The sequence below is a fragment of the Sceloporus undulatus genome, chromosome 6 (genome assembly GCF_019175285.1).
Source record: "Sceloporus undulatus isolate JIND9_A2432 ecotype Alabama chromosome 6, SceUnd_v1.1, whole genome shotgun sequence".
Taxonomy (NCBI): domain Eukaryota; kingdom Metazoa; phylum Chordata; class Lepidosauria; order Squamata; family Phrynosomatidae; genus Sceloporus; species Sceloporus undulatus.
The window spans coordinates 112,977,265-113,002,678 of record NC_056527.1 but is presented as its reverse complement, the minus strand read 5'-3'; the positions used below and the strand labels follow the sequence as shown (position 1 = coordinate 113,002,678).

The following is a 25,414-nucleotide window of genomic DNA, read 5'->3' as shown; positions in this document are numbered from 1 at the left end:
ATTATTTGTGATTGTCTTTGACAAATTGGGACCGTTGAAGGGTATGCACTCCCAGAATGCATCACCACTGGCTCTATCTGCTAGGGTTGCAGACACTAGCAGTCCAACAACTATATGCTATATGATCCTATCACCACTGCACTAAAGAATTTTAAGGTAAAATCAAGTGGTATTTTTGTTCATACTCTTTTGTTTTCCCCAGCGTGTTCAGCACCAGGACCAGGGTTTTATGCTGTTGTTGTGTGCCTTCAACCTTAAGGCCAAACTATCCTGGGGTTTTCTTGGCAAGATTTGTTCAGAGGAGGTTTGCCATTGCCTTCCTCTGAGGCTGTAAGAATGTGATTTGCCCAAGGTCACCCAGTGGAGTTCGTGGCCAAATGGGGAATTGAACCCTGATCTCCAGAGTCGTAGTCCAACACTCAAACCACGACACCACATTGGCTCTCGAGAACCAGGGTATTACAACCTTACACTGGATTTTAAAAACATATCTTTTACTCTAAATCTTCCAGGAAGATCCAAACTCTCACTTTCTGCACCAGGGCAGCTGTCTGCATGGGCGTCCCACTGAGCCACCCATACATTTCCTGCCACCATGGGTCACTTGCTCTGAGGTCAGAATGAAGCACCCAGCCATGTGGTCATTGCTGGGCACCTTGTTCTGATCTCAGACGTGAGCAGCCCTATGCAGAGAGTCACACTGGTATAGAAATGGGTAGTCAAGTTAACCAAATCCCAGCATCCTAGCCAGTACAGCCAATAGTATGAAATGCTGGGAGTGGCAGTTCCATCAGGACTAGCCTGGAAGAAGGAAGAGCCCTCCCTCCAATCCATCTGCCTTGGTCCAGGCCTTAGAGGGAGAGAAGAACCACTGGACCTCATCCCCTTTCCCTCCATCATTCCCTTCTCCTTTTGTTTCGTGTCTTTTAGATTGTAAGCCTGAGGGCAGGGAACTGTCTGATTAAAAACAATAATTGTAAGCCGCCCTGAGAGCCATTAGGGCTGAAGGGCGGGATATAAATATCTAAATAAAAAAATAAAAATATTTGAAGGGTTACAGCTCAACAAAGGCAAGTAAGAAATGGAGGTTCCAAATGCTCAGGTCAACATATCGTGTATACAGGTCCAAGGATTGAAGATGTGCCTGTCTCTCACCTGAGATGCTGCGTCCATTTGCTAGCGGCAGAAGTGGGATCTGGGCTTTGCCCAGGTAGCTGCTCGGTTCCTCATCCTCATCATCAAATACATACATCCATAGGCTGTCCACAAGCAAGTAATGATGTAGTTCAGGTGTGACATGCAAAGCAAATGTTTGCAGGTCGCCAAAGTGTGGGTTGTTGCTTGAAGGAATGATGATCGTGTCATGGTCTGGAAAATTGAAGAACTGGTACATGACGTATGGGCTGGGTTGTGACCCAAGCCAACGACTACGTAAGCCAGTGCATCCTTCGATCCGCACATGGACCTCATTCTGGACTGCACTCTTGGCCTGCCAGTCAAAGAGAGAGGACAAACAAAGTGACATGTCCATTGGGAAGGCTTTGCAGACAGGAATTTTGGGATACTGTATTTCAAACTTTTCTGCAGCAAAATTTTCTGACTCATTTCTCGTGGGTTACTTGTTCATTTGTTTTCATTTCAGTAAAATCCACAAGAGAAAAATTAGACTCAACTCAGGATGGAACCAGATAGTGTTTATTTGCTTAATGTCTGAACAAGCAACTCCAATGCCATTTACTGCCAGTACTGGTGTTCCTTAAAGTTGTGTCTTTCAGTGCCCTCACAAAAAGGCCTTGGAGTGTCACACTTTTTAGCTAATAAAGACTATCTTCTAACATCCTGAGATAAGTTTCCCTTTTCTCTTGTGAATTTTATTGGATGCTTTCCAGATTTCTTTCTTTTACTACATCGAAGTTGCCATGAGGAATAGAACACTGAACAAAGCTGTTACTTTGCACCACAAACCCATTCTGCTTTGCCTCTTACCCCTTCCTCTTGCCAGTTCAACTGGGCCACGGTGGAACGGGGTACTCCAGCAGATAGGTAACCCAAAGCTTTGGTTCGTTGGCGGTGCAGCCTCAGGATCTGTTCTATAGGAAAGCGGAGCCTCACCCAGTATTCCAGAAGGCCGTAATCCTCACCATTGGCACCTACAGTAACACACGCAAGTGAAAGGTTGTAGTGATAAGAGAAGGAAAAACACAGCAGAAGGTAAAACACTCCAAATTTGCTTTTTTCCCCCACACTACATTATGATTCCATTTAAACTGTCATGGCTGGATCCTAAGGAATCCTGGGATTTATAGTTTGGTGAGGCACTAGAGTTTTCTGACTGATAATTGTAAATATCCCTCCCTGAACTGCAAACCCCAGGATTCCACAGGATGTTGTCATGACAGCTGAGCTGGAATATAGCACTATAATTATGCATTTTCACAGAATCACGGAAGGGGCAAACAAGTGTCATCTCATCCAGCCCTCTCCTCGTTCAGAAAATTCACATACCTGGAGTTTATCACACTGGGGCTAATGTCAGCATTAAAGAGAGATTAAAATGCATGTAAAGCATCCCACAAAAAAAGTGAAAATGGTGAGTAATAGTGCGATGATTATCACAAACAATTGCATAAATCAAGTGATATCAGAAATGCATTGTTGCTGAAATCCCTAAAGTAAAAAGATGTGCATTAATGCTTGTAACCACTTTAATGGTGGATTTTGTGCGATGTCATGAGAAATCGTTTCGTGTTTTTACACAATTTTTCCAGGATATTCACGGGATAAACTCCCAATCTCCTTCATGTGATAAACTCCCCTGAAAGATAACCATCCAATTCCTGCTTCAGCAAAAAAGAATCCATCACTTTCCAAGGCAGACTCTTCCCCTGTCAAACAGCTCTTACTGTCAGGAAATTCTTCCTAATGTTTAGTTGGAATCTACTTTCTTGTCATCAGAAATTATCTTCAGGATCATCTCTTCTTTTATTATTATTATTTCTTTTATTTATACAGAGCACACAACTACCCTTTTTAGGTAGAATATTAATTAACTATTTGAGGATTCTTGGAAGTATAGTAACTAGTTACTTTCTTGAGGTAATTTTTCCAAGTTCTGCACCCACGTACTGAGGAACATGGAATAAAAGCTCTGAAGATGACCTGAATGAACACAGAGGCTGGATGGCAATGTGATGTCTCCCTTTGGGATAGCAGCAATACAACAATGTTTGGAGATGGGCTCAGCTCAGTTTGGTACTGCCCCAGCCATTCTCAATTAACAATCAGCCCGCAATATAAGGCAGGCTGCCAGGCAGCAAACACTCATTAGATGCTGGAAGCACTCTATGGAAAAGACACCCAAACCAGCTTAGAGATGCTGCCCTGCTTTCTGGACATTTGGGACTGAACCCTGACAACTCTGTCTTGATCTACTGCTGATGTATTCCTTGTCTTCTTGACCTCTGCTTATTAACATGGTTTCTCCTCTCTCCCAGTGAATTAGCCAGAGCAATTCTTACCACGAAGCACTGCGGTGGCATGGACTTGTTCTCCAGTGCCCAGGGCTTGTCCAAAACGCAGCCAGCAGGAGGCCAGGTTGGTATGGTCCATGGCAGAGGTGAGGTGGAGATCAAGGCGACAAGTGGCCTCTTGCAGGTATTGCAGGAAGAAAGGCTCCACTCGGACAACATATTGGGATGTGAAGTTATACTGGGGCCGGATGCCCCGCACCACAGGGGTGCAGTGAGTCTCAAAGTCATAGAAGGAATATGTGCAGAAGGTGACAGGCTCTGGGTCTCCCAGGAGACGCAGCGCCTCAGCAGAGAGCACAGCGCCAGAGATGTGCAGCTCAAGGAGGTTCTCTCCATGCTTCAGTTGTGGGACCTTGTCATTGTCGGCCCCCACGGATGTATCAACTTCATCTACTCGAAATGGGACAGCCCTGGTTCCATAGGCCACATCCTTCAGCTGCTCTGCATGACAGGGAAGGAAGATACAACAAGCAGAGCCATGAAAATGCTTTCCTCATGGTTCCCCCCTGCTGCATTCATAGTGCAACATTATTCCTTCTTGACTAAATAGATAAAGTTGCACATATAGAACAACAACCAGAAATATCAGGAAAAGGGAGAACGGATGGGCAACTGTATCAAGTTTGCTTTTTCCTGCACTGGAAAGTTTGAAACCTCCAGTTCCTTACCATATGATAGGATGATGCTTGCAAGCAAAAGCAAAAGCATAAACATAAAATTTACAACACACACACTAGGGCTGCATCTGCACTGCAGAAATAATGCAGTTTGATGTTGCTTTAACTGCCACGGCTTAGTGCTATGGAATCCAAGGTTCTGTAGTTTGTTGTGGCACCAGAGCTCTCTGAATAAATAGCCCACAAAACTACAGATTCCATAGCACTGAGCAATGGCAGCTAAAGCAGTGCCAAACTGCATTATTTCTGCAGTGCAAGTGCAGCCCAAGTCTCAGTAATGTAGAATATATATATTTGTTGTTGTGTGCCTTCAAGTTGTTTCAAACATATGGCAAACCTAAAGCAAAACTATCATGGGGTTTTCTTGCCAAGATTTGTTCAGAGGAGCTTTGTCATTGCTTTCCACTGAGTCTGAGAGAGTATGATTTGCCCAAAGGTCATCCAGTGGGTTTATGGCTGAGCTTGGAATCAAACTCTGGTCTTCAGGGTGGTAGTCCAACGCTCAAAACCACTACACCACACTAACTTTTGGAAAATATATATACAGAGAGACTTTTCAATGCAATGCTCTCAATCGGAGATGCCTTCCTCTCACTCTGAAAACTCCAGAAAAGAATGGAACCCTCCATTCAGCCATCAATTCCATAGGTCTGCTTCAATTTGGATTAAGCAATAGGATTCGGGTGTGAGAGAAAATGTTTGTGTCAAGTGAGTGTCTTTTTCCCACTGGGCATACCTTCCAGTTGGCGGATGCGGGAGATACGTAGGTCCAGAAGCCGAGCCATCTGCTCTTGCTTCTCCTCATGCTCCTGCTTCTCTCTGGTGCTTTGCAGCAACACACTGTCCAGCTCCGCCTAAACCCAAAACACCCCCCCAAGAGAGCATGGCACAGTCAGCTCTCAGCCACAATGATGACAAATACGGATTGGGACTCAATTCCATCACCATCCCAGCAGCTGCCACAATAGTCTGCTCAATGGTTCCTCCACAAACCATTTTGAACCTGTATACTGTTCTCCCTTAAACCAGTGCTTCTAATTTCTAAACTGCTTTTGTGCAATGGATCCCTTTGGCAGTCTGGTGAACCCTACAGACCCCTTCACAGTTGCATGTGATCTAGAGGCAGGTCTGAGAATTAGTAATTTTGAAGTAATGATGAGCTTAAACAATATTGTTGTTGTTGTTGTTGTTGTTGTTGTTACGCTGCCTTTCTCCCCAAAAAGGGTCCCCAATGCGGCTCACCATATAAAAATATTTCAAGGTATCTGCAATAACGGTAACACAGTACAAAAATATCTGTGATTTCTATTGGTCACAAAGTCAGAGGCTCTGCTAATAAAGGATTTTTCCCAGCCTGAAGATTTGTTATGGAAAGTTAGCATCACACCCTGAATATCTACAGACTCCAGTGCTGTTAAGGTGAGAGGATTTCTTCCAGTAAAATCAAATGGGACATCACCTCCCCAAAAGTTTGCTGAATAATCCTGAGGCTTGTTTTTGTTTTTCTTATGCCCATGCAGTAAAAGAAAGATAAGGCTGAAGTACTTTCACCAATAGAATTATTGGTGACGCAAGGAAGGGATGAGTCGGAGTTCAGACTCAAGAAGATCTGAATTTCAAAGACATTGTACCTAACCAAGTATATTTCTGTCCCTGCAGAGCAGGGTTGGGAAACCTGCGGCCCCTCCAGATGTTGTTGAATTCCAACTTTCCATCAGACCCAAGCCATATGACCTATCACCAAGGTGATGGGAAATGAAGTATACCATTTTCCCAAGGTGGCACCCTCCAGATACATTGGGCTAAAACTCACTCATTACCAGCCAACCAGGAATGATGTTGGTGGTTCCAAGTTTGGGGATGCTGCTGTAGGGATCTGGAGTAGGGAGTAGGGAGATGTTTCTCGATTACAGCTCTGGTACTAGCCAATCAGTGCTGTGCCCATTCGACTAAAGTGTGAACTCTCTCTGGAGAGGCAATTGTTCATCAGAGCAGAATACACAGAATATGGACCCAGAACAGCTCTGCTATTCAGATAACATTTTATTTGTAAACCCTCTCCTCCTGGGAGTCCTCCAAGACTCCTATACACCAGCGGCTGGATGGAAATCTTTGTTTCACCTGGTAGTCCCGGTTGATGCGATGTTGCAGAATGAGCATATCCCGGGTCTTCTCTAGCTCTAGGACAGTCTCAGCATGGGCAGCCTCTGTCTCGTGGAGTTTTCGCTTTAGACTCTGCTGGCTAAATATCTCTTCCTTCACTGTCTGTATCTCTATCTCTTTCTTCTCCTCCAGGTACAAAGGCTGGAAGAAGTGTTGGGGGGGGGAGGAGGAAAAGAGAAACAAAATGTATAGGATTTACCTCCATTAAATTTAAGTGAAAGGAAAATACTACCCATTTTCCAAGACCAGAACTGAATATATGGCTCTATGTTGGTTTCTCCCACTGCATTCTCACAGCTAAACTAGTTTCACCCAGAGCCTACCTGGATGTGACTGGAACAAGGTTTCTCTTCTCTTGCAGGGACTTCCAGAATGGCTGGCTTCTCCTGTGAGGAGTTTACTTCCTGCGCACGTGTCACCAGCAGATGCACTTCTTGCTTCAGTTCATCATTCCGCGCTTATGGGAAGAGACAAAGGTTTGGGAGGGATCATGGAGTTTCCATCCAGGGCGTTTTGGTTGGAAATGATCTTTCCCTTGCTATGACTTTGTCCTTCTCAGCCCCCATTGTATAGCTAATGGTGATTGACTGACTGAATGACTGATTTTCAAGGAGCAATAACAAACCGTATGACTAAGGGACAACAAGGATAACTCATCATGCCGTTCTTTGTAACATCCACCATTTCATTAAAAACCAGTTATTTAACTGACGAATGAACAAGCATCAATCCAACAAATTAGATTTCTGCCTTACAAATTAAAGTCTCCCTTTCCAGCTATCAGCATTAATGGATTCATTTTTAAATCTAATATTTCAAGCTCTCTTTTTATTTTCTGTTTTTCCCCATCATTAGGAAGCAAACTTCCTATTAAAATACATAGGATATTTGGCTTTTTTCATCTCTGGCTATGTTTGCAATTGTGACACATCACGGTGTGGTTCATTGACATCTGGATTGTTGTGATGTGAAAATCTGCCTCTGCTAAAAAGCCACAGTTAGCCAGCTACAAACGATGGTGTTTGGGTGACTGTTTTTGGCTTATGAACTCTGACCTGTTTGCACCATGGCTTGTTGAGTCATCTGATCTGACAGTTGTGATTTATCCTTGGCTTGTTTCCACAACTGCCTACCCTGAAATAGGAGCTAACGAATGAGGACAGCAGAGAAACAAACCAGAAATGGAGAAGACAACCCACAAAATTGGTTTGGTCATCTGTCATGCAATTCATAGCTTCAGCAACAAACCACGGATAAAACAAACCCTGGCTTATTGTGATGTGTGAATGCACCCATTCTTCATTCTGTTCAGAGGCTCAGTAAACAGCCTTTACAGAACGTCAGCTTCTAGCCAACCTTCTCACCTATTGCCTTTTCTAGCTGTTCCTCAAGGTTTTTCTTCTCTGCAGTCACTGATCTGAGTTGCTCCTCCAGGCCAGGGCTGTTGTCCTTCTGGGGCACCTCATCCAGGTTTTGCTGGGCAGCAGTCATGCAGCTAAAAACACAGAAATGAAAGGAGGAAAAGAATCACCCATATCTTTACCACAAAACTCTGAGGAGTTTATCACCCTGGGGCTAATTTTAGCATTAAAGAGGAATTAAAGCACATTTAAAGCATCCCAGAAATAAAGTGAAAATAGCGAGTAATTCCACGAATGATTATCACATGCAATTGCACAAATAAAGTGATATTGAAAATGCATTGTCGCTGAAATCCCGAAAGTAAAAATGTGTGTTAATGTTTCTTTGTGACCACTTTAATGATGTGTTTTGTGCGAAGTTGTGTGAAATCATTTTGCATAATTACATGGTTTTTCCAGGATATTCACGGCATAAAGTCCTGATCTCCTTCGTGTGATAAAATCCCAAGTGTATTTGGTAGTTTGATCACACTTTACCATCATGGCTTCATCATACAGAATCCTGGTATAGTAAGGTCAGCCAGACTTCTCTTCTACACAGCTTTTGAATTTTATGCAAGAGGAGACTAAGTCCCTCACCAAACTATGACTCTCAGGATTTCATGGGATGCTGTCATGATAGCTAAAGCAGTGTCAATTTGGTCTAATGGAATGGAGTATATACACCCTCTCATATATACACCAAAAACATAAAACAACAAATGGCATCCTTTCAGGGGTTGTAAACATGAGAAACTTATGTGAGTGGGGAAAAAAGGATTTCACCTCTCCAGGAGTTTGTCGTAATCCATCTTCAGCAAATCACGTTCTGTCTCCAGGTCCCGGACTCGCTCCTGAAACTAAGAAGGGTACAAATGCAATCTTTCACAGAGGAAAAACCAGGACATGTGTACCAAGTGCGGACTTCAGCTTCCAGAAGCCCCAGTCAGTATAGCCAATGGTAAGAGACTGTGGGAGTTATATTTTAAAACATCTGGTGAACCAAAAGTTCCATGTGTTTGGGATGGGCTCTTGCAAGGGCTGCTTCTGCACTGCAAAAATAATGCAACTGGACACTGCTTTAACTGCCATGGCTCCATCCTATGGAATTCTGGGAGTTGTAGTTTGTTGTGGCACCAGATCTCTCTGACTAGATAACTCACAAAACTACCGATCCCAAAATTCCATAGCACGGAGCCATGGCAGTCAAAGCAGTATCAAACTGTGTTATTTCTGCAAGGCAGACAGCACCAATGTTTGGTGTGATATAGGAAGGTCCCAGAAGAAAAAGCAAGTTTTATACTGCATCACCCAAAATTCTGTTACCAGCATGGCCACTGCTGGTGAGCTTCAGTCACAAAAAGTCACTTTTCTAGTCTTGAGTTAGAAAAAAGAGAGGTTTAAGGGGTGGTGATGTTTACAGGGGGACTGCAGTCTCCTTACATCTTTCAGTGTCCCCTGCAAGGGAGAAAGGATTTCCAGCTGACTCTCCAGTGTAGTGACCTTCTGGGTCTCCTCCTTCAGGAGAGTGTTGAGCTCTTCAACCTGAGCCAATAAAGCCCCACTTGTTGACCTTAATGCCTCTTGGTTCTGGAGAAGACATGGGAGGAAAAGGAAAGACAAAGATCATGAGATCTAGAGCCTTGAGGAACTAGTAGGCACAAGCTTAAATCCCCCCAAGCAGAACTAGGAAAGTTACCTGATGGAGCTGAGTCTCATAAGCCTAAGGGGAGAGAAAGCAAAGCCCTGTATTAGTGGAATGTCTGCTGTGGGACAGAAGGCCATTTTTGTCAAGAAAACCATTTTTCTTCCCCTAATTTCTAGCAGCTTCTAGTTCCCTGATTGTAAGTGTGTGCCTCTGCACTGCTGAAATAATGCAGTTTGACACCATTTTAACTGCCATGGCACCATCCTAAGAAACCTGGGATTTGTAGTTTTGGGAGACACCAGCCCTCATTGGCAGAGAAGGCTAAAGACTTTGTAAAACTACAATTCGAAAACCTCAAAGGCTGAGAAAAACTGGTATGCATATGCAAGAGGAGTGTGCAGGCAACAAGATCAAAGTAACAGGACTCACTTCCTGCAAAGTGGCAAACTGGGCTTTGGTTATCACTAGTTCTGAATTCTTTGCCCTTAAAAGCTTCTGAAGCCGGATCAGCTCCACGTTGTCCTGGATGGCGGCTCTGGTGGATCAAAGGGGGCAAAAAGCAGGTAAATGGATCTGAACACATAGACACACAGGCACTGTGAAGGAACCACAACAAGCCTCTAACTACTGTCAAGCAATTTTGGCTGATTCAGATGGATGTGCAGAAATCTAAACTGATACTTTCTTGGCAAAAAGGAATATTTACAAGACTCTCCACTTACAAATACCTAAGAACCACCTTTTAATTTCTCCATTACATAACCTAGCTCTGAAAATGTCCTCCATTCCCTTGATCTAAAACAGCCTCAGTCTGTCTTTCAACTAATTAATTGCTCAGTATAATAAGACGTCCTTGGTCTCCACATTTTAATTAGCTTTCTAATTAGAGGAGTCAGCTCTGACCTTTTTTAAAGTAAAAAATGATTGTATGTAACATTTATTTATTTAATATAATATTATTTATTTAATATCACTTGGAGCTTCCATCAAAAAAAGTGTTTATTCCCAAACAAATGCACATCCATATCATCCTTATAGATTGGATGATGGAGAACTTGGAAAAGTTATTTTTGGGGGCCACAGCTTCCAGGATTTCAACTCTGTTTGCAATCTAGGGTTGAAAAAACATGGATTTGGAACAATATAATCCCTATCTCTGGAAGCACCCTAACAGCACTTTAAAATATGGTTTAGAGAAAAAAAATAGTTTTATGATCAACCCCTTTTTCTCCCTTCAATTTTTTTTTAATCACTGTGAACCAATGGACAAATGGCAATGAATTCTGGTGGAGAAAGAAGCTGTACCGACGTTCCTGAACCTCCAGGTAACGATGCTGAGAGTGGGTGCTCTCTGGGTCTGTTTCTTTGCCGTGTGTGGAACTCAATGACTCCTGCTCTCGTTCCAGTTCTGCCAGCACCAGGCTATGGTGGCTTCTGGAAAAGAAAAGAAAAGAAAAGAAAAAGGAATTTGTTTCCAGATCCAACTCCCCAGGACAATAAGAATGGGAGCAGAAAACAATTAACACTAATCAGCACCATAGCTAGGAATCGTGCGCATACCCCCAACAGTTGTTGGACTGCAACTCCCAGCAGCCATAATCAATGCATAATCAATGCATACCCCCAGCATAATCAATGGTGAATAACAGCAGGAACTGCAGTGAACAACATTTGGAGAGTCACCATTCTCACCCTTGGTTTACATCGATGTACTGAAAGATCCAGCATGGTGTAGTGGTTTGAGTGTTGGACAACAACTCTGGAGATCAAGGTTCATTTCCTTGATCAGCCATGGAAACCCCTCTGGGTGACTTTGGGTGGGTCACATACTCTCAAGCCCAGAAAACCCTGTGAAAGATTTGCCTTGTGGTCACCATAAGTCAGAAATAACTTGAAGGCACACAACAAGAACAATAGATATATTTTTGAGAGCCATCGTGGTGTAGTGGTTTGAGTGTTGGACTACTGGAAACTCTGGAGATCAAGGTTCAATTTTTTGGTCAGCCATGGAAATCCCACTGGTTGACCATTGGCTGAGTCACATAGTCCCAGCCCTGAAAAACCCTGTGAAAGGCTCACCTTAGGGGCATCATAGGTCAGAAATGACTTCAAGGCACACAACAACAGCAACAATATCCATATATTTTTGAGAAACACTGTAGTGGTTTGAGTGCTGCGACTCAGTAAATCAGGGTTGAATTCCCCAGTCAGCCATGGAAACTCACTGGGTGACCTTGGGTTGAGTCACATACTCTCAGCCCCAGAAAAACCATGATATGTTCACCTCAGGATCTCCATGAGTCAGAAAGTACACAACAACAACGGAAATATAGGCATGAGAGAGATAGAAAGAAGAAAAGAAGATGAGTGTGTGTGAGAGACTGAGAGAAGGAACATGAGAGAAAGGGAGGATATTCCAGCTCTGAGCCTGAATGGAAAACAGTGGCAGCTGAGGCTCCCATGTCAGTGAAAATGTCGGAGCCTTCTTGGTGGCTGCTCCCAGATTGTGGAAATCCCTTTCACAGGAGGTCCAGTTGGTGCCGTCCCTACTTTCCATCAGGCAGCAAAGACCTTTGTATTGAGGCAGGCCTTTGATATTTAATTTATGCAGCTGTAGTGTGTGTGTGTGTGTGTGTGTGTGTAAGGGCACCAGATCCAGTAAGGTGTATGAAGGGGTACTCTAGAGGCTATAAATCCTGTCTGATCTTGGAAGCTAAGCAGAGTCAGGCCTGGTTAGTACTTGGATGAGAGACCGCCAATGACTGTCAGATGCTCTAGGCTATTTTTCAGAGGAAGAAACTGGTAATGCCACCTCTGAGTATTCCTTGCCCAAGAAGATCCTATGAAATTCATTGGCAGGCGATTTGAAGGCACATACCAAAGACTCAGCACTGGTGCTTACAATAATTTTTTGAAAAGTTACTACTGGGACTATAATTCCCAGAATTGTCTTGGTTGGGGGATTCTGAGAGTTGTAGTCCAAACAGGTAAACTTTGGGGATTCTCATTGTGGTATCTTCTTCCTGACACAACTTACTCAGTGAGCAAGGTATACCAGTAGAAGATTTCCATTGACCCACAAAATTTGGGTGGAGAAGAGTCAGGATTCAGGAAACCTGGTGCGGAAAGGGGAAGTCAGACTCACAGTCTCTCCATCTCTGCTCGGGATCCCTCCAAAACATGATCCCCATATCTTGGTGGAGCTGTGTGTGTTGATCTGGCCACCACAGGTCCTTGCATCCGCATTCCTACTGAGCAAAAGGAGAGAATTACAAGTTGGCGGTTGCATCTCACAATATCCTATTATCTTATCTTGGGATTTGATACAAAGCAAGGTAAACTTCACATGTGTGTACGTATTCACTATCCCATTTCCTCTCACTCTGCTTTAGGGCATTCTCACTGATGATATTTTGAATGAAGGTGTGACCTTTACCACAATGGTTTTGCATTGATCTCTGTACCCTCTTGACATTTCTGGTTATGAGGCTTAAAGTTAAAAATACCAGCATATTTGAGCTTAATTAAAAATCCTTATTCCAGTACCCTAAGATATAGGAGAGACATTTCAACCTTTTAGGATGGCGAAACTGCCAAAGAAGGGTATCAGAGCCAAGGGAAAGTGGAGTCACCATATGGGGAACTTCAGATGGCTGTGCTAGAATCCCAGGAGGGCCAGGTTTGTTGCCAGTGTCTATGCTGAGATCCTCCAGCCCTGGTCTATAGAAAGCCTACATGATGTCGAAATGTAACAGGGCTTGGTGGAGATATTTTGCTGACTCAAGTGAAAAAGAAAGTGGTACCTCTCATTTCATGTTCAGAAGGTTGGAGGCTATGCATTTCTTTGACAATTAGGAGCAGCAAACTAGCCTAGCAGACAAGGGGCTGATTCTATGGCACATACAAGACCTATCTTCCAAGATTGATGCCATTGTCCATGCCTGCTAGCACTGCTGTCAGGAGTGACAAGTTCAATCTCTAATGGTAGAGCTGGCCCTGAGAACAAGTCCTGCTCTCCTTAACTCTAGAACAGTGATTCCCAAACTTTGGTTCTCCAGTTGTTTTGGACTTCAACTCCCAGAAGCCCCAGCCAGCTTGGCCAGCAGTCAGGAATTCTGAGGGCTGAAGTCCAAAACATCTGGTGGACTAACGTTTGGGAACTGCTGCTCTAGAACCTAAAACCATACTAAGCCTATCACCTTCCTAGAGATGGACACATATCTTCCCAAACCCTCTTACCTTTGCGAAGTCTCTCCTGCACTCGCCCTGCAGCAGTGTGTGCCCGTCGAAGTCCCGTGTTGACCCTGGGAGCGACATAGCCATAAGGGCAATGCCGGCCACAGCTTTGCAGCTGTAGTTGCTGCTTGTAGAAGAGGAGGCGGTTCCTCAGTCCCTCATTGCGTCTCTCCAGCTCCTGAACCCGGTCCTGCATCTGTTCCAAGTCCTCCTCCAGGTCTAGATTCCGTCCAGAGATGCGGACCCAGCTCCCAGGTCTCCCATCCACTTGGGCTCGCTCATGGCTGAGTCTCGAAAGCTTGGTGCCCATCCTGGGGGAACAAAAAGAGAGAAGACAACGCAATCTTGGCTTTCTCAAGAAGTATGCACCAACTTTGCTTGCCACAAGGAGGACCACTGCCTTTGGAATATAGGCCAAGAAAGTAATTTTTTTCAACTTAAGACCATTGCCTGGGGGTCTCCTTCAGGTTCTGAACACACTGTTTAATAAGAATGTTGGCCAAACTGGAAAGGATTTGGAGGAGAACAAGGATAGTGATGAAGAAAGTGAAAGAGGAATAAAGTGGGGGAAATGGAAGCAGTTTAATATTGGCAGATTCTGTTCCCTTTCCATCACAGTGAGTTGTGTGTAACTGCCGGTTCTAGGAGTGAAATATCTGCATTATTTGTGTGTCTTAATTTTGTAGAGTCTTCTAACGTTGTGTTGCAATCCTCTCATTCTGTCACTAGAAGATACTATGATGCACTTTGCTTCAGCCTTCATGAAAATAATGCAATGTGCACAATGTCAGCATCTGGTGGTAGAATATGGTATTACACCTACCTGAATTACCCCACATTTGAACATTCAAACTGATACTTTTAAAAATAGTTAGTTCTCTATGATACATAGCAAACTAATTAATATGAAAAAACGACCAGTCATACAACCAAGATGACCAAAAGGAATTGACAATGCCTCTCACAATGAGCAACAATTACATTTTTTTATCTTGTCATCTCCAGTACCTTTTGATCCTGTCTTCTTGCTTCCGGGCAAACTCTTTGAGCAGCAAATTTTCATCATGAAGTCGTAGAAATCCATCTTCCAGCTCTGTGCGGCTTATTCGGGTTATCTGTCGCCGTGTCCTTGCCAGTGAGACAGATCCTAGAGATGGGGAAGAGATAAAGGGAGATTTTAATCAACCATGAGCCAAACCTGAAAGGTTCCCCTAATCCCGCTGTGATCACTAAGTGATCGCTCTTAATAATGGGATCCTTTTATATAATTATATTATTGTACATACATATTTACAATCTCTATTTTAGAATACCTAGTATTACTTAACAAATGAAGAAACTCACTTTTCACTGACCTGTTTCAGGGGTGGTTTCACTTCTTATGTTCAAAGATTAGAAAAACAACAACAAGGATATCCATTTCTGGCCCTCCAGATATTAATGTACTCCAAATCCCATCATCCTTTGTCATTAACTTTTCTTTCTAAGGCTAAAGGAATATGTAATCTAGCAACATGTGGTAGGTCACATATCAGCCTTCCATGTCTTACATTCTGCTGTTGTGGTGGTGGTTCCATCTGATCATTGTTAATACTATTTGCCATCAAGCTGGCTTTTACTTATGAGGTCCCTATGAATGAAAGACCTCCATGTTTCCCCATCATCAATAGTTCAAGACTTGCAAACACAACACGCAACCATGCAAATCACTCCTGTCTTGTTTCTCTTCGTGGCTCCAGCTTGGCTCCTTTTCTGTGGCGACCACAACTCAAATTTACATTAAATTTACATGCTTATTCTCTTCCCTCCAAAAAGGCACTCAAAGCAGTTTTTAAAAGTAAATAAAGATAAATATAATGAAAATATGAAAGCAGAACAAAAAATGCAACTAGAAGCACATAATAAAAAGGAGAGGCAGCACGGTGCAGTGGCTTGGGTTTTGGACTACAACTCTGGAGACCAGGGTTCGGATCACCACTCAGCCATGGAAACTCACTGGGTGACCTTGTAGAAGTCACACACTCTCAGCCTCAGAGGGAGGCAAAGGCAAACTCCACTCTGAACAAATCTTGTCAAGAAAACCCTGTGATAGGTAAACTTTAGGGATGCAGCAAGTCGGAAACGACTTAAACAGGCTGGATGGCCATCTGTCGGGGATGCTTTGATTGAGATTTCCTGCATGGCAGAGTGTTGTACTGGATGACCCTTGTGGTCTCTTCCAGCTCTATTATTCTATGATTCAATGATTTGATGAAGGTACACAACAACAACAACAACTTCACCCAACCAGTTGTTAAAATCATTTCTAGAGCAACCTAAGTTAAATGTCAAAGGTTTGTCTTGCCGGGTGGTGAATAGTAACGCTATCACTTTAGTCTTGGTAGGGAATTTGCTATTCTTCTTGTTGTTGTCCCTTTACCACCAGAAGTTGGATATATCACAGTGGCTAAGTTGTCTTTGGATGTGGCCAGTCTAAACAAATATATTGTATTACCTCCAACCATTGTGTAAGGCAGGAGTGAGAATCATACGACTCACCAGATGTTGTAGAACTACAAGTCCCTGCATTTCCAGCCAGAATAGCCATTGATAAGGGATGATGGAGATTGTAGTCTAATAGCCATCTGGAGGACCACAAGATTCCCACCCCTGCTGTAAGCGTTTCCAGCCAAGAAGTTCTAGTTCCTACACTTATTTTTGCAATAATTTTGTCATCAGCTGTAAAGATCCGTAATTTTCATTTCTCACTATATGTCCGAAATATTCTATTTTATTAGTTTTATAGTTTCTTGTCTTTAGGCCTAAATACTCTGAAGACAGCAGATCCCAACTGACCATGGAAGCTAAGCAGGGTCAGCCTTGGTTAGTACTTGGATGGGAGTACTATGTCACAGAATAGCAGGTGCTGTAAACTATGGGGAAGGGACTGGCAAAACAATTTCTGAGGATTCCTTGCCTAAGAAAATCTTATGAAATTCATGGAGTCGTCATAAGTCAACAAGTGACCTGAAAGTTGCGTGCGTCTCACACACACACACACTTTAATACTTTGCTGGTCATCCCTATCCCAATGAAATCAGTTCTTAACTTCCTGCAGTAAACCCACATTTCAAAACACTTCTGTCTTTCTTTTTACGGTTGCCTGTGTTAAAGTTCAGGATTCATTGCCTTACAGTAGAACTAAGAATACATAGCAGCTTACCATAGGTATTCTTAAGGTTAATTTTACATTCTTGCTGCATGTTCAAGCTATCTATACCAGGCCACTGGAATGATGAGAATTATATGGTAGGTTTCATATGATGGACACAGTGAAGCAATGGATTACCTATCAGGACTTCTTATCACCTACCTTTCATTAAGGATTTCGGCCCATGGGATCTTACAGGGAGTACAGCAGATGATACATCTAGAAGAAAAAAGATTGGTTATCAGTGAAGATATAGAATATCATCAATGCACAAAGGACATATATGTTATCTAGAGAGGGGCGGGGGAATTAAATAGACTGGCACCATTCAAAGTGATAGTCCATTGACCAGTTCTAGTCCATAAGCTGCTAATCCTTGGAAAGTTTCCAGGAATGCAAGAAACAATGGTACCCCATGGACACAAATATGGCTCCAATTCCTAGCACACAGGAAAATAAAATGCCAAACCTCCACATTGGATACCTTAAGGAACACTGACAGAGATTAAACTTTGGGTCCCAAGACTGAAGAAAAGCAGGACATTAATTAATTAATTCACTCCATAATTATGTGTCTGTGAAAATATGCACTAATTGCACATAACACATGTCTTTAAGGGATCTTGCTTCAAGATGTAGGACAACCAAGTTGAAGATTTTCACCTGCCTACCAGTTTTAGGAAATATTGCTGTTATAATCCATCCATTACATAGATTTTGATCCATCTGGATTGTTTTAATATGTGTACACCTTATTTGTCCTTTTAAACTGATGTGTGTTTTAACTGATTTGTTTTAGCTGAAATTGTTTGTTTGTCCATTGTTGTTTTCTCCACTTCGTTCCACGGGGAGAGGTGGGTAAGAAATTGATGATGATGATGATGATGATTAAGCCAAAATGATTTTTGGAATAACATTGCAAAGAGATCACAAATGTAAAAAAGGGGGGAGGCATAAGCAACAAAATTTGCCTCAAATGCCCTTTCCCATCAGAATCGCAACCTTATATTGCTGACCTTGTATAGCTGTTATCACTGAAGGCTTCTGGTTAGTATCTCGGACTGGAAGATCCCCGGCTGTTTCATCCAACAGAAGCAAAGACATGTTTAGCGAGAAAGGAAAATAGCCTAGAACGAAGACAAAATGACAGAGTTGGGACCTGGGCATCTTTTTGGCTGCAAATAGTGTATTTTTTGCATTTTTCCGTTACAATGTCCCTGGCTTCAGTCCAGAGTTGTTCTGGCTCCCGGTCAATGAGGCTTAATAATGCAAATCTATTTTTTTACATTAGATTTAAATTCTATGGGGGTGTTCTTCAGGTTGGCACAATGGCTGGTTTCGGGTTCTTCTTTAGTTTTTCTCTAATTTTTGCTATTAACAGTCCCTGGTCTGTGTCACAATCTCCTCCTGTTCCTGTTTTTGGAGCAACAATTGAGCTTTTCTATCTTCTGCTTCCAATTATATATAGTCTATTTGGTTTCCATATCAGCCATCAGGTGATCTCTGTATATACTGTCACCTCTTTGGTTGCTTGAAGAATGTATTTGTGATGAACAAACTGTTGGCCTTGCAAAATACAATTAGTCACTCTTCTGCTTCATTTCTTGATCCTAGGCCAAATTTTCCTTCCATCTTTGATTCCGTCCTGTTTCCTACTTTTGCATTACAATCACCTGTGATTAGCAACAACTCCTGTTTTGGGTGTGATCAATTTCCTACTGAATTCCAGCATTAGTTCTTTCAGGTTCTCTGCCTTTTTAGTTGGAGAATAAATTATGAATTATACTTATATTGATGGGTTTTCCCTGAAGTCTTATTAATATGATTCCATCAGACTTTGCATTATATCATTTGACTGCTTTTGCTCTATCTCTCCTTGCTATTAATGCCACCCCATTCATTTCTGGAGTAAATCATTGTGTAATTATCTGACTCAAAATGTCCCATTCCTGTCCACTTTAGTTCACTTAGTCCAAGTACTAGATTATTTATAAATTCAATTTCTTGTCTTACTATATCTAGGTTCGCCTGATTCATGCTTCTCATATTCCTTGTTCCTATATGTTGTTCAGCTCCAGACTTTCCTTTCACCTCTGAGCATGTCAACAGCAGAACGTCCTTTCAACTTGTGTCCAGCTGTATCATTAACCATAGTTCTACTCATAGTTATCCTCTGCTATACCACAGTGGCCCATACAACCCGGGAATTTAGTCTTTTAGCACTATCTCTTTTTTCATTTTGAATTGTCTGATCATAGGTTTTTCACCATAAAAGACATTCAAAATGGCTTTACCATGCTGCCTTCTGTGCAATACTAACAAGTGTTAGCTACGGTGCCACTGCTGTTGTCTCTGAGCGATCCTTCACCAGTTTCAGCTCCTCGCTGCTGCTGCTGCTGTCCAGTAATTATTAGGCACATTGAGTCTGGTTCTTCAGCCAAAGCCTGATGTTGGAGATCCTATCAGCAGCACTCCTACCATCAACACACCCTTTTGCCTCACGGTAGCATGCAAATCCGCCACAGAAAGGTAGTGCCATTTGATGGGCACAGCAGACTCCAAACTCCAGGATTCTACATGATATAACCATGCCAGTTAAAGTGGAATCTATAAATGTACAGGAAAAGGTCCCAAATAAGTCCAAAATCTGGCTTTATGAATTGTATGTGTCCCTGCAACAACAATATGGTGACTGCAGAGCAACTGTTGGTGCCCTTCACTATGCCCATACCTGTCTGGGTAATTACCATCATTAGGCTATCTGCCACTCCCCTTGTGGTCAGCGGAGGTCCCTTTGGAGTGATGTATAAAAAAGTAAGCTCTGATTAGACTATATATCTCTAGAGATACTCTGCAAACACATACTTTTATGAACCTGCCTGTGTTTTAAAACCATCTTTGATCTGTCTACCTACAGGTCTATCACTAAGGCCCATAAGACTGGCATGCACCAGGAACAGAAAGCCAGTGTGGAATAGTAGTTTGAGCATAGGACTAGAACCCTGGAGAGCAGGGTTCGAGTCTGCACCTGGCCACTGGGTAACCTTAGATATGTCACACACTCTCAGCCCTAGAAAACCCCATGATAGCTTCGCTTCAGGGTCGCTATAAGACAGAAACAACTTGGAGGCACACAACAAGAATGAACAGAGACTTCTTGGTGGGGACCCCACTGCCCTATGGAATTTCCTCCCAGGTGATACATGGCTGGCTCAGTCTGTGGCTGCTTTTAAGATGTTCAAAAATACTTGTAAAAAAACCAAACCCTCACTTCTCTGGCTTTTTGATGCTATTTGACTACTGCTGTTAGATATGTGACACTGTATTTTATTTTAGCTGGCTTCTCTTTTAAATTTGAGGCAGGCTAGATGTTTTTCAAGAAACCAACCAACAACGTTTTACTGCAGTAGGGAGAGCTGCTCCAGAACTACAAAGGGAAAGAAATGAAAAGGCTGGCGAACTGATGGTGTTTCAGAATATATGCAAGTGTGTGCGGGGTGATCAAGACAGTCCTTTGTGATTTTATTTAAGATCAAAGTCAAAGTCTCCCACGCTTTCCTCCACCCACCAGCTAGAGGTTTTTGAAGTTCCCTTTGCAGCCGGTTGCTGAAAGCAAAATTTACTGTATTCTGGATTGCTGTCTCTCTCTCACGCCCACTTCTTCATCTGGCATATATATATAACTCTCTATATAACCCTCCTCTTTGTTTCTCCTCTGCCCGGCCCCAACCTCTTGTATGGCCTGGAGGAACACTTGATCTTCTCAGCTCCACAAAACTGTTAGAGTCACTGCAGATTTTCTTCTCTTTGCTAATCTGCTGCCATCTGTCAGATCACCCAAGGCAAGGATTTACACAAACAGAAAGCTTTAAGGGCACATCTGCACCCCCCCTCCCTCCAACCAGAGCTTGGGAACACTATTCTGCAGCTGAGATGTTGGCACGCAATGCAGTAAGACCCAGGGTCTGGATGAAAACATCAGTCATTAATGAGGAAGAACAAAGACAAACTAGGAGAGGCTGCAGCAGTTTGCTTTTGCGTGAGCCTGCTGGGAAGTGTTAGATTCTCAATAACCCCTCTGAGTTAATTGCATACAAACTACTTTTGTACTTTGTACTCAGTTTGCACTAATGGAAGTAAGCTGAGGACAAGCATGGAAAATGGGAGGAGGAGAGAGAAACTGGGACATTTTAAAAGCAGATGAAAAAGTGATACAACAGTGGTTTAATCGAGATTGTCCTTGACAAACCAGGACAGTGGGAGGATATGTAATGTAATCTAGCCTATTTGCTTCTAGCCAGAAGGTAGATGCGGAGCAGAATGGAAGGTGAGCCCTGACACCAAAAGGACTAGGAGGGAGGGGATGTAGCTAACTATGAGTACATATACAATGTAAAAATAATGCAGTTTCACACCATTTTTGAGTTATGTAGCTCCATCATATGGAATCCTGGTATTTTTAAGTTTTGTAAGGTCTTTAGCCTTCTTTGCCCAAGAGTCCTAGTGCTTCACAAAACTACAAACCTCAGGTTTCTGCAGCATGAAGCCATGTTACTTAAAGTGGTGTGAAACTGCATTATTTCTACAGTGCACCTGCACCCTTAGTTAGCTACTTCCTTCCCTCCCAGTCCTTCTGGTTCCTGGGCTCACCCTCCACTCTGCTCTGCATCTTACATTTAGAGCATCTTACACTTAGGATCAAGTAGGCTAGATTAAATGTTCCTTGTCCCATTTTCCAAAGTGAGTGAAAACTCCTCCTTTCCCCTTGGTCTGGAAGCAGCCCTTTCAGCTAAGATTTCTGTTTTAATTTCCAAAGAGGGAAATATGCTCTGTGTGTGTGTGTGTGTGTGTGTGTGTGTGTGTGTGTGTTTGCCTGTGTGAACGACACACTGTGAGCAACTGTGTTTAATACTTAATTCTTAACCCTTATTGGCACTCCCAGGGTCCATCCTTTGGGAGCTTCAGGGTTGGGGATAATCCTGAACTGGTCTTCCTAGCTGTGTGTGAGAGGCTGGGAATGCATCTGAGGTTTGGGCCATAAAGTGAAGCATACACTTGAAGGAAGACAAATTCCCAGGCAAACCCCCAACAGAACAGGATGCTATCTTCCCCCCCAGTATCTTAGCCACAGAGACAGACTCTGAAGAGGAACTAAGCCAACAATGAGGTACCTTGTTATCTTGGATCTAACAGAACTGGTTCTGTCCTCTCCTTGCTTCCTGTCTTCAACCCCCTTGGACTTGACTTTACTATAGCATTTCAAACTGGAGACTGAAATAGATGACTTGAAACAGGAAGCCTTATATCCCAAGTATGCACATGCACACACATACACATACATGATTTTTGTTTCTCTCATACAGACAGGTTGTGCATGCTGCAAAACTATTGATCAAAGCTTTGCCAAATTTACTGCAGTAGGCACCAGTGGGACGAATGTACATGAAATAAGTAGCAACAATCACTCTTTCTAGTCTGGAAAGAGCTGATGCATTTATTATTTGTCATTCAGTGCTATACTGTCTTTCCTTATAAAAAACTGTGCATGCCTAAGAACTGAGGTAGAACCCAAAATCATCATTCAGTATATATACATATAGGTATGTAAGATAGTAGAATAAAAGCAATTCTATACAATAAAGCCATCCATGGAAAAACAGACAGATCAGTTATCTATATCAAAAAGCTTGCACAAATAAATATATTCTTAACAACAGGAGCTAGCTTGGTATAGCAGTTTCTGTGTTGGACTATGACTCTGGAGGCCAGGTTTCAAATCCCCATTTGACCATGGAAACCCATTGGGTGACTTTGGGCAAGTCACACTCTCTCAGCCTCAAGGGAAGCCCCCTCTGAGCAAATCTTGCCAAGAAAAGCCCCATGATAAGTTTGCCTCAGGGTCACCATACGCTGGAAATTAACTGAAAGCACAAAACAACAGCAACAGGAGACAGCCATCTCTTTTTATCACAAGGGACTTCCACAGCTGGGGGCTGCCACTGAAAAGGTCCTGCCTGATACATAGATGGACAGACATATCTGCATCAGACAGTAAATTTATGCCGGTTCTAGGATTTCATGTTTCATGAAAGGAGTACAATTTTAGCTACAGGGAGCAGGCGCTGAGTTTACAAGTAAACCAAAAGGTTTGCATTTTTGATACGGGGCCTGGACAGCTCAAAGAGATTTGCATTGTTTATCCGTTATTTATGAAACCAGGAAACAACTGGGCAATGGCAGTTTCAAAAGCAAGATGGCATTTTCTCATAACTACCCAGAAGTCCCATCTTGATTTCTCCTAGATATTGTCACTCTGTAGTCTATTGAAAGGAAAGAGTCAGGTCCACATGATGGTCCTCTCCAGACCTTGGAAATGCCCTTTTAAAAAGTACTTAGCTACAGCTATGCTTCTAATGGCCCAAAAGAAGTTAGTTGTTCTAAAAGTTACAGTTTTATAAAAAGGAATTATTTCCTATTTAGCCAAAATGACTAAACACAGCTACTTTTTGTTACTTTTTAAGTAAGCGTTTTGCCTTCACTTTAACCCCTGCCACATAGTACAAGCCAAGAGGAAAAGCAACACTTGAACTGTGTGGTCTTCCTCCTAAGCTATTTAGGGACGTCATACAGCATCACCATTGCCAAAAAAGTAACTCCAGAACTAGAGGGTTCTGCCAGTAGAAGGCCTTATCCTTGAGACAGGTTTGCTCGTCTGGCCTATCTTTAAGATGCATTTGCATTTTGTTAACACTGTTGACTCAAGTAGGCCCTTGTAGAAAGCATGCACATTTAGTATGTAGGAGGTTCCAGGTCCAAACTCTGACCCTGCCACTTAAGAGTCTCAAAAACTAGGGCCAGGGAAAACCTGTATTTAAGACCTGGCAGACCTGCTGCAAGTTTAGAGCTTGGAAACATCCCATTTTTGGATTGCTACTCCCAGAATCCCCTGATCAGCATATCTGGTGGAGAATTCTGGGAGATGTAGAGCCAAACAAGAACTTATGGGATCTCATCATCTGAGGTTACAGAATTAATACAGTTTGACACCGCTTTAACAGTCATGGCTCCATCCTCTGGAATCCTGGGATTTGTAGTTTGTCATGGCACCAGAACTCTCTGACAGAGAAAGCTAAATCTTTCACAAAACTAAAAGTTCCAGAATGCCATCGCATTGAGCCGTGGGCAGCGTCAAACTGCATTAATTCTGCAGTGTAGGTGCAGCCTTAACATCTGGAGGCTCACAGGAACAGATTAAAATCTGTAGGATGTTGCCTGGAAAGCATTCTCTGAAGATGCCAGCCACAGATGCTGGTGAAACATCAGAAAGAAACTCTGCTAGAACATGGCCACAGAGCCCGAAAAACCCACAAAAAACATTGGTTGTTTTGATGTTTATGCCATGCAATTGGGGCCAGCAATACATTGATAAGGATTTACTATAAGCCAAAGATGAACCAACACTTTTCCACAAAGCAGCTAAACAAAAATCTATCATGTAGAAGTATTTACACTTTTATAAAGAATTTCTTATGTTGGGTTCTAGCATGTCATATTTATAATCATACATATCCATACCCTCCAACATTAAAACTGTGACACAGTGACCAAGCCACATCAGCGTGTGGACAAGATGCAAAAGTTATTAACAAGGGAGGACACACAAAGTAGGAAAGATTGCAGCAGTTTTCTTTTGCCTGAGACTCCTGAGAAAGGCAAAATTTGACCTTCCTCTCCTCTCACCTCAGAGTAATTATTGTTCTGGAGTGTATCTAGACAACACAACTACGTATATAACTTTCATCTCACTTTAATGCCATGGCTCCATCCTATGGCAGCCGAGCTGATGATGTGCAATTGTAAACCACTTTTGCGCTTTTAACTGAATTTGCAACATACTGATGGAAACTGAGGAAAGTGGAAGAAAGACAGAAACCAGGACATTTTAAATCTAGCTGAGAAAGAGGGACTGCAATGGATTAATCCCAACTATCTCTGCCAAACTAGGATAGTTAGAAGATACGCATATCTACCCTACCCCTGTTAAGTTATAATCTTTATCATTCACCCAGTGTATTGAAATCAAACCAATCCCAGGCTCACCTCACTCTTATATATAGACCGAAACAGAAAGAAGTCTTTGCCCCTTTTCCAAGATCCTCAGCACGTCCCCTAACTCATCTTCCTCTCTCACTTTGTTATGTCCGCCTGACAGTTCTGCATTTTTGTTTCTCGGTGAATCATGTTCGATGTTGTCTCTGAAAAGAAAGATGAAATCCCTGTGTAATCCTGGACTGTGTAAGCTCATTAGCCTGTGAAGAAAGAAAGCCACTTTGGGCCATGAGAGGCGAGACTGATGGATGAGTCAACGGGTGGATGATAGTGGCATGAGAACTATTACTTCCTTGCTGGACCGAATGGCAAATTTAAAAGTCATGACGTGCAAAGACGCTGAATCAAGGATTGTCACAGAAAAATCTCCAAAGAGAGGAGAAAGATCTGGAGTAAGAGCACCCAGAGTTTGGAACCTCACTATATATATATATATATATATATATATATATATATATATA

At 42.6% G+C, this 25,414-nt stretch overlaps 1 protein-coding gene across 1 annotated transcript in view; it reads right to left on the bottom strand.

Annotated features, from left to right (window-relative positions):
• The window catches only part of RPGRIP1 (RPGR interacting protein 1), a 34,342-nt gene extending 9,299 nt beyond the window's left edge, over positions 1 to 25,043 (bottom strand). Inside the window, exons 1-18 of the mRNA XM_042473868.1 lie at positions 24,945 to 25,043; positions 17,861 to 17,971; positions 17,007 to 17,063; positions 14,663 to 14,801; positions 13,658 to 13,965; positions 12,564 to 12,666; positions 10,724 to 10,852; positions 9,848 to 9,953; positions 9,470 to 9,493; positions 9,214 to 9,360; positions 8,557 to 8,630; positions 7,735 to 7,865; positions 6,694 to 6,827; positions 6,329 to 6,511; positions 4,944 to 5,061; positions 3,519 to 3,971; positions 1,987 to 2,150; positions 1,156 to 1,489 (exon numbers count right to left, since the gene is read on the bottom strand). Coding sequence (XP_042329802.1) covers positions 1,156 to 1,489; positions 1,987 to 2,150; positions 3,519 to 3,971; positions 4,944 to 5,061; positions 6,329 to 6,511; positions 6,694 to 6,827; positions 7,735 to 7,865; positions 8,557 to 8,630; positions 9,214 to 9,360; positions 9,470 to 9,493; positions 9,848 to 9,953; positions 10,724 to 10,852; positions 12,564 to 12,666; positions 13,658 to 13,965; positions 14,663 to 14,801; positions 17,007 to 17,063; positions 17,861 to 17,948 — 2,692 coding nt within the window. The 5' untranslated portion in view covers positions 17,949 to 17,971; positions 24,945 to 25,043. The remainder of the gene's footprint in view (positions 1 to 1,155; positions 1,490 to 1,986; positions 2,151 to 3,518; positions 3,972 to 4,943; positions 5,062 to 6,328; positions 6,512 to 6,693; positions 6,828 to 7,734; positions 7,866 to 8,556; positions 8,631 to 9,213; positions 9,361 to 9,469; positions 9,494 to 9,847; positions 9,954 to 10,723; positions 10,853 to 12,563; positions 12,667 to 13,657; positions 13,966 to 14,662; positions 14,802 to 17,006; positions 17,064 to 17,860; positions 17,972 to 24,944) is intronic.
• Between the last annotated feature and the right edge of the window lie 371 nt (positions 25,044 to 25,414).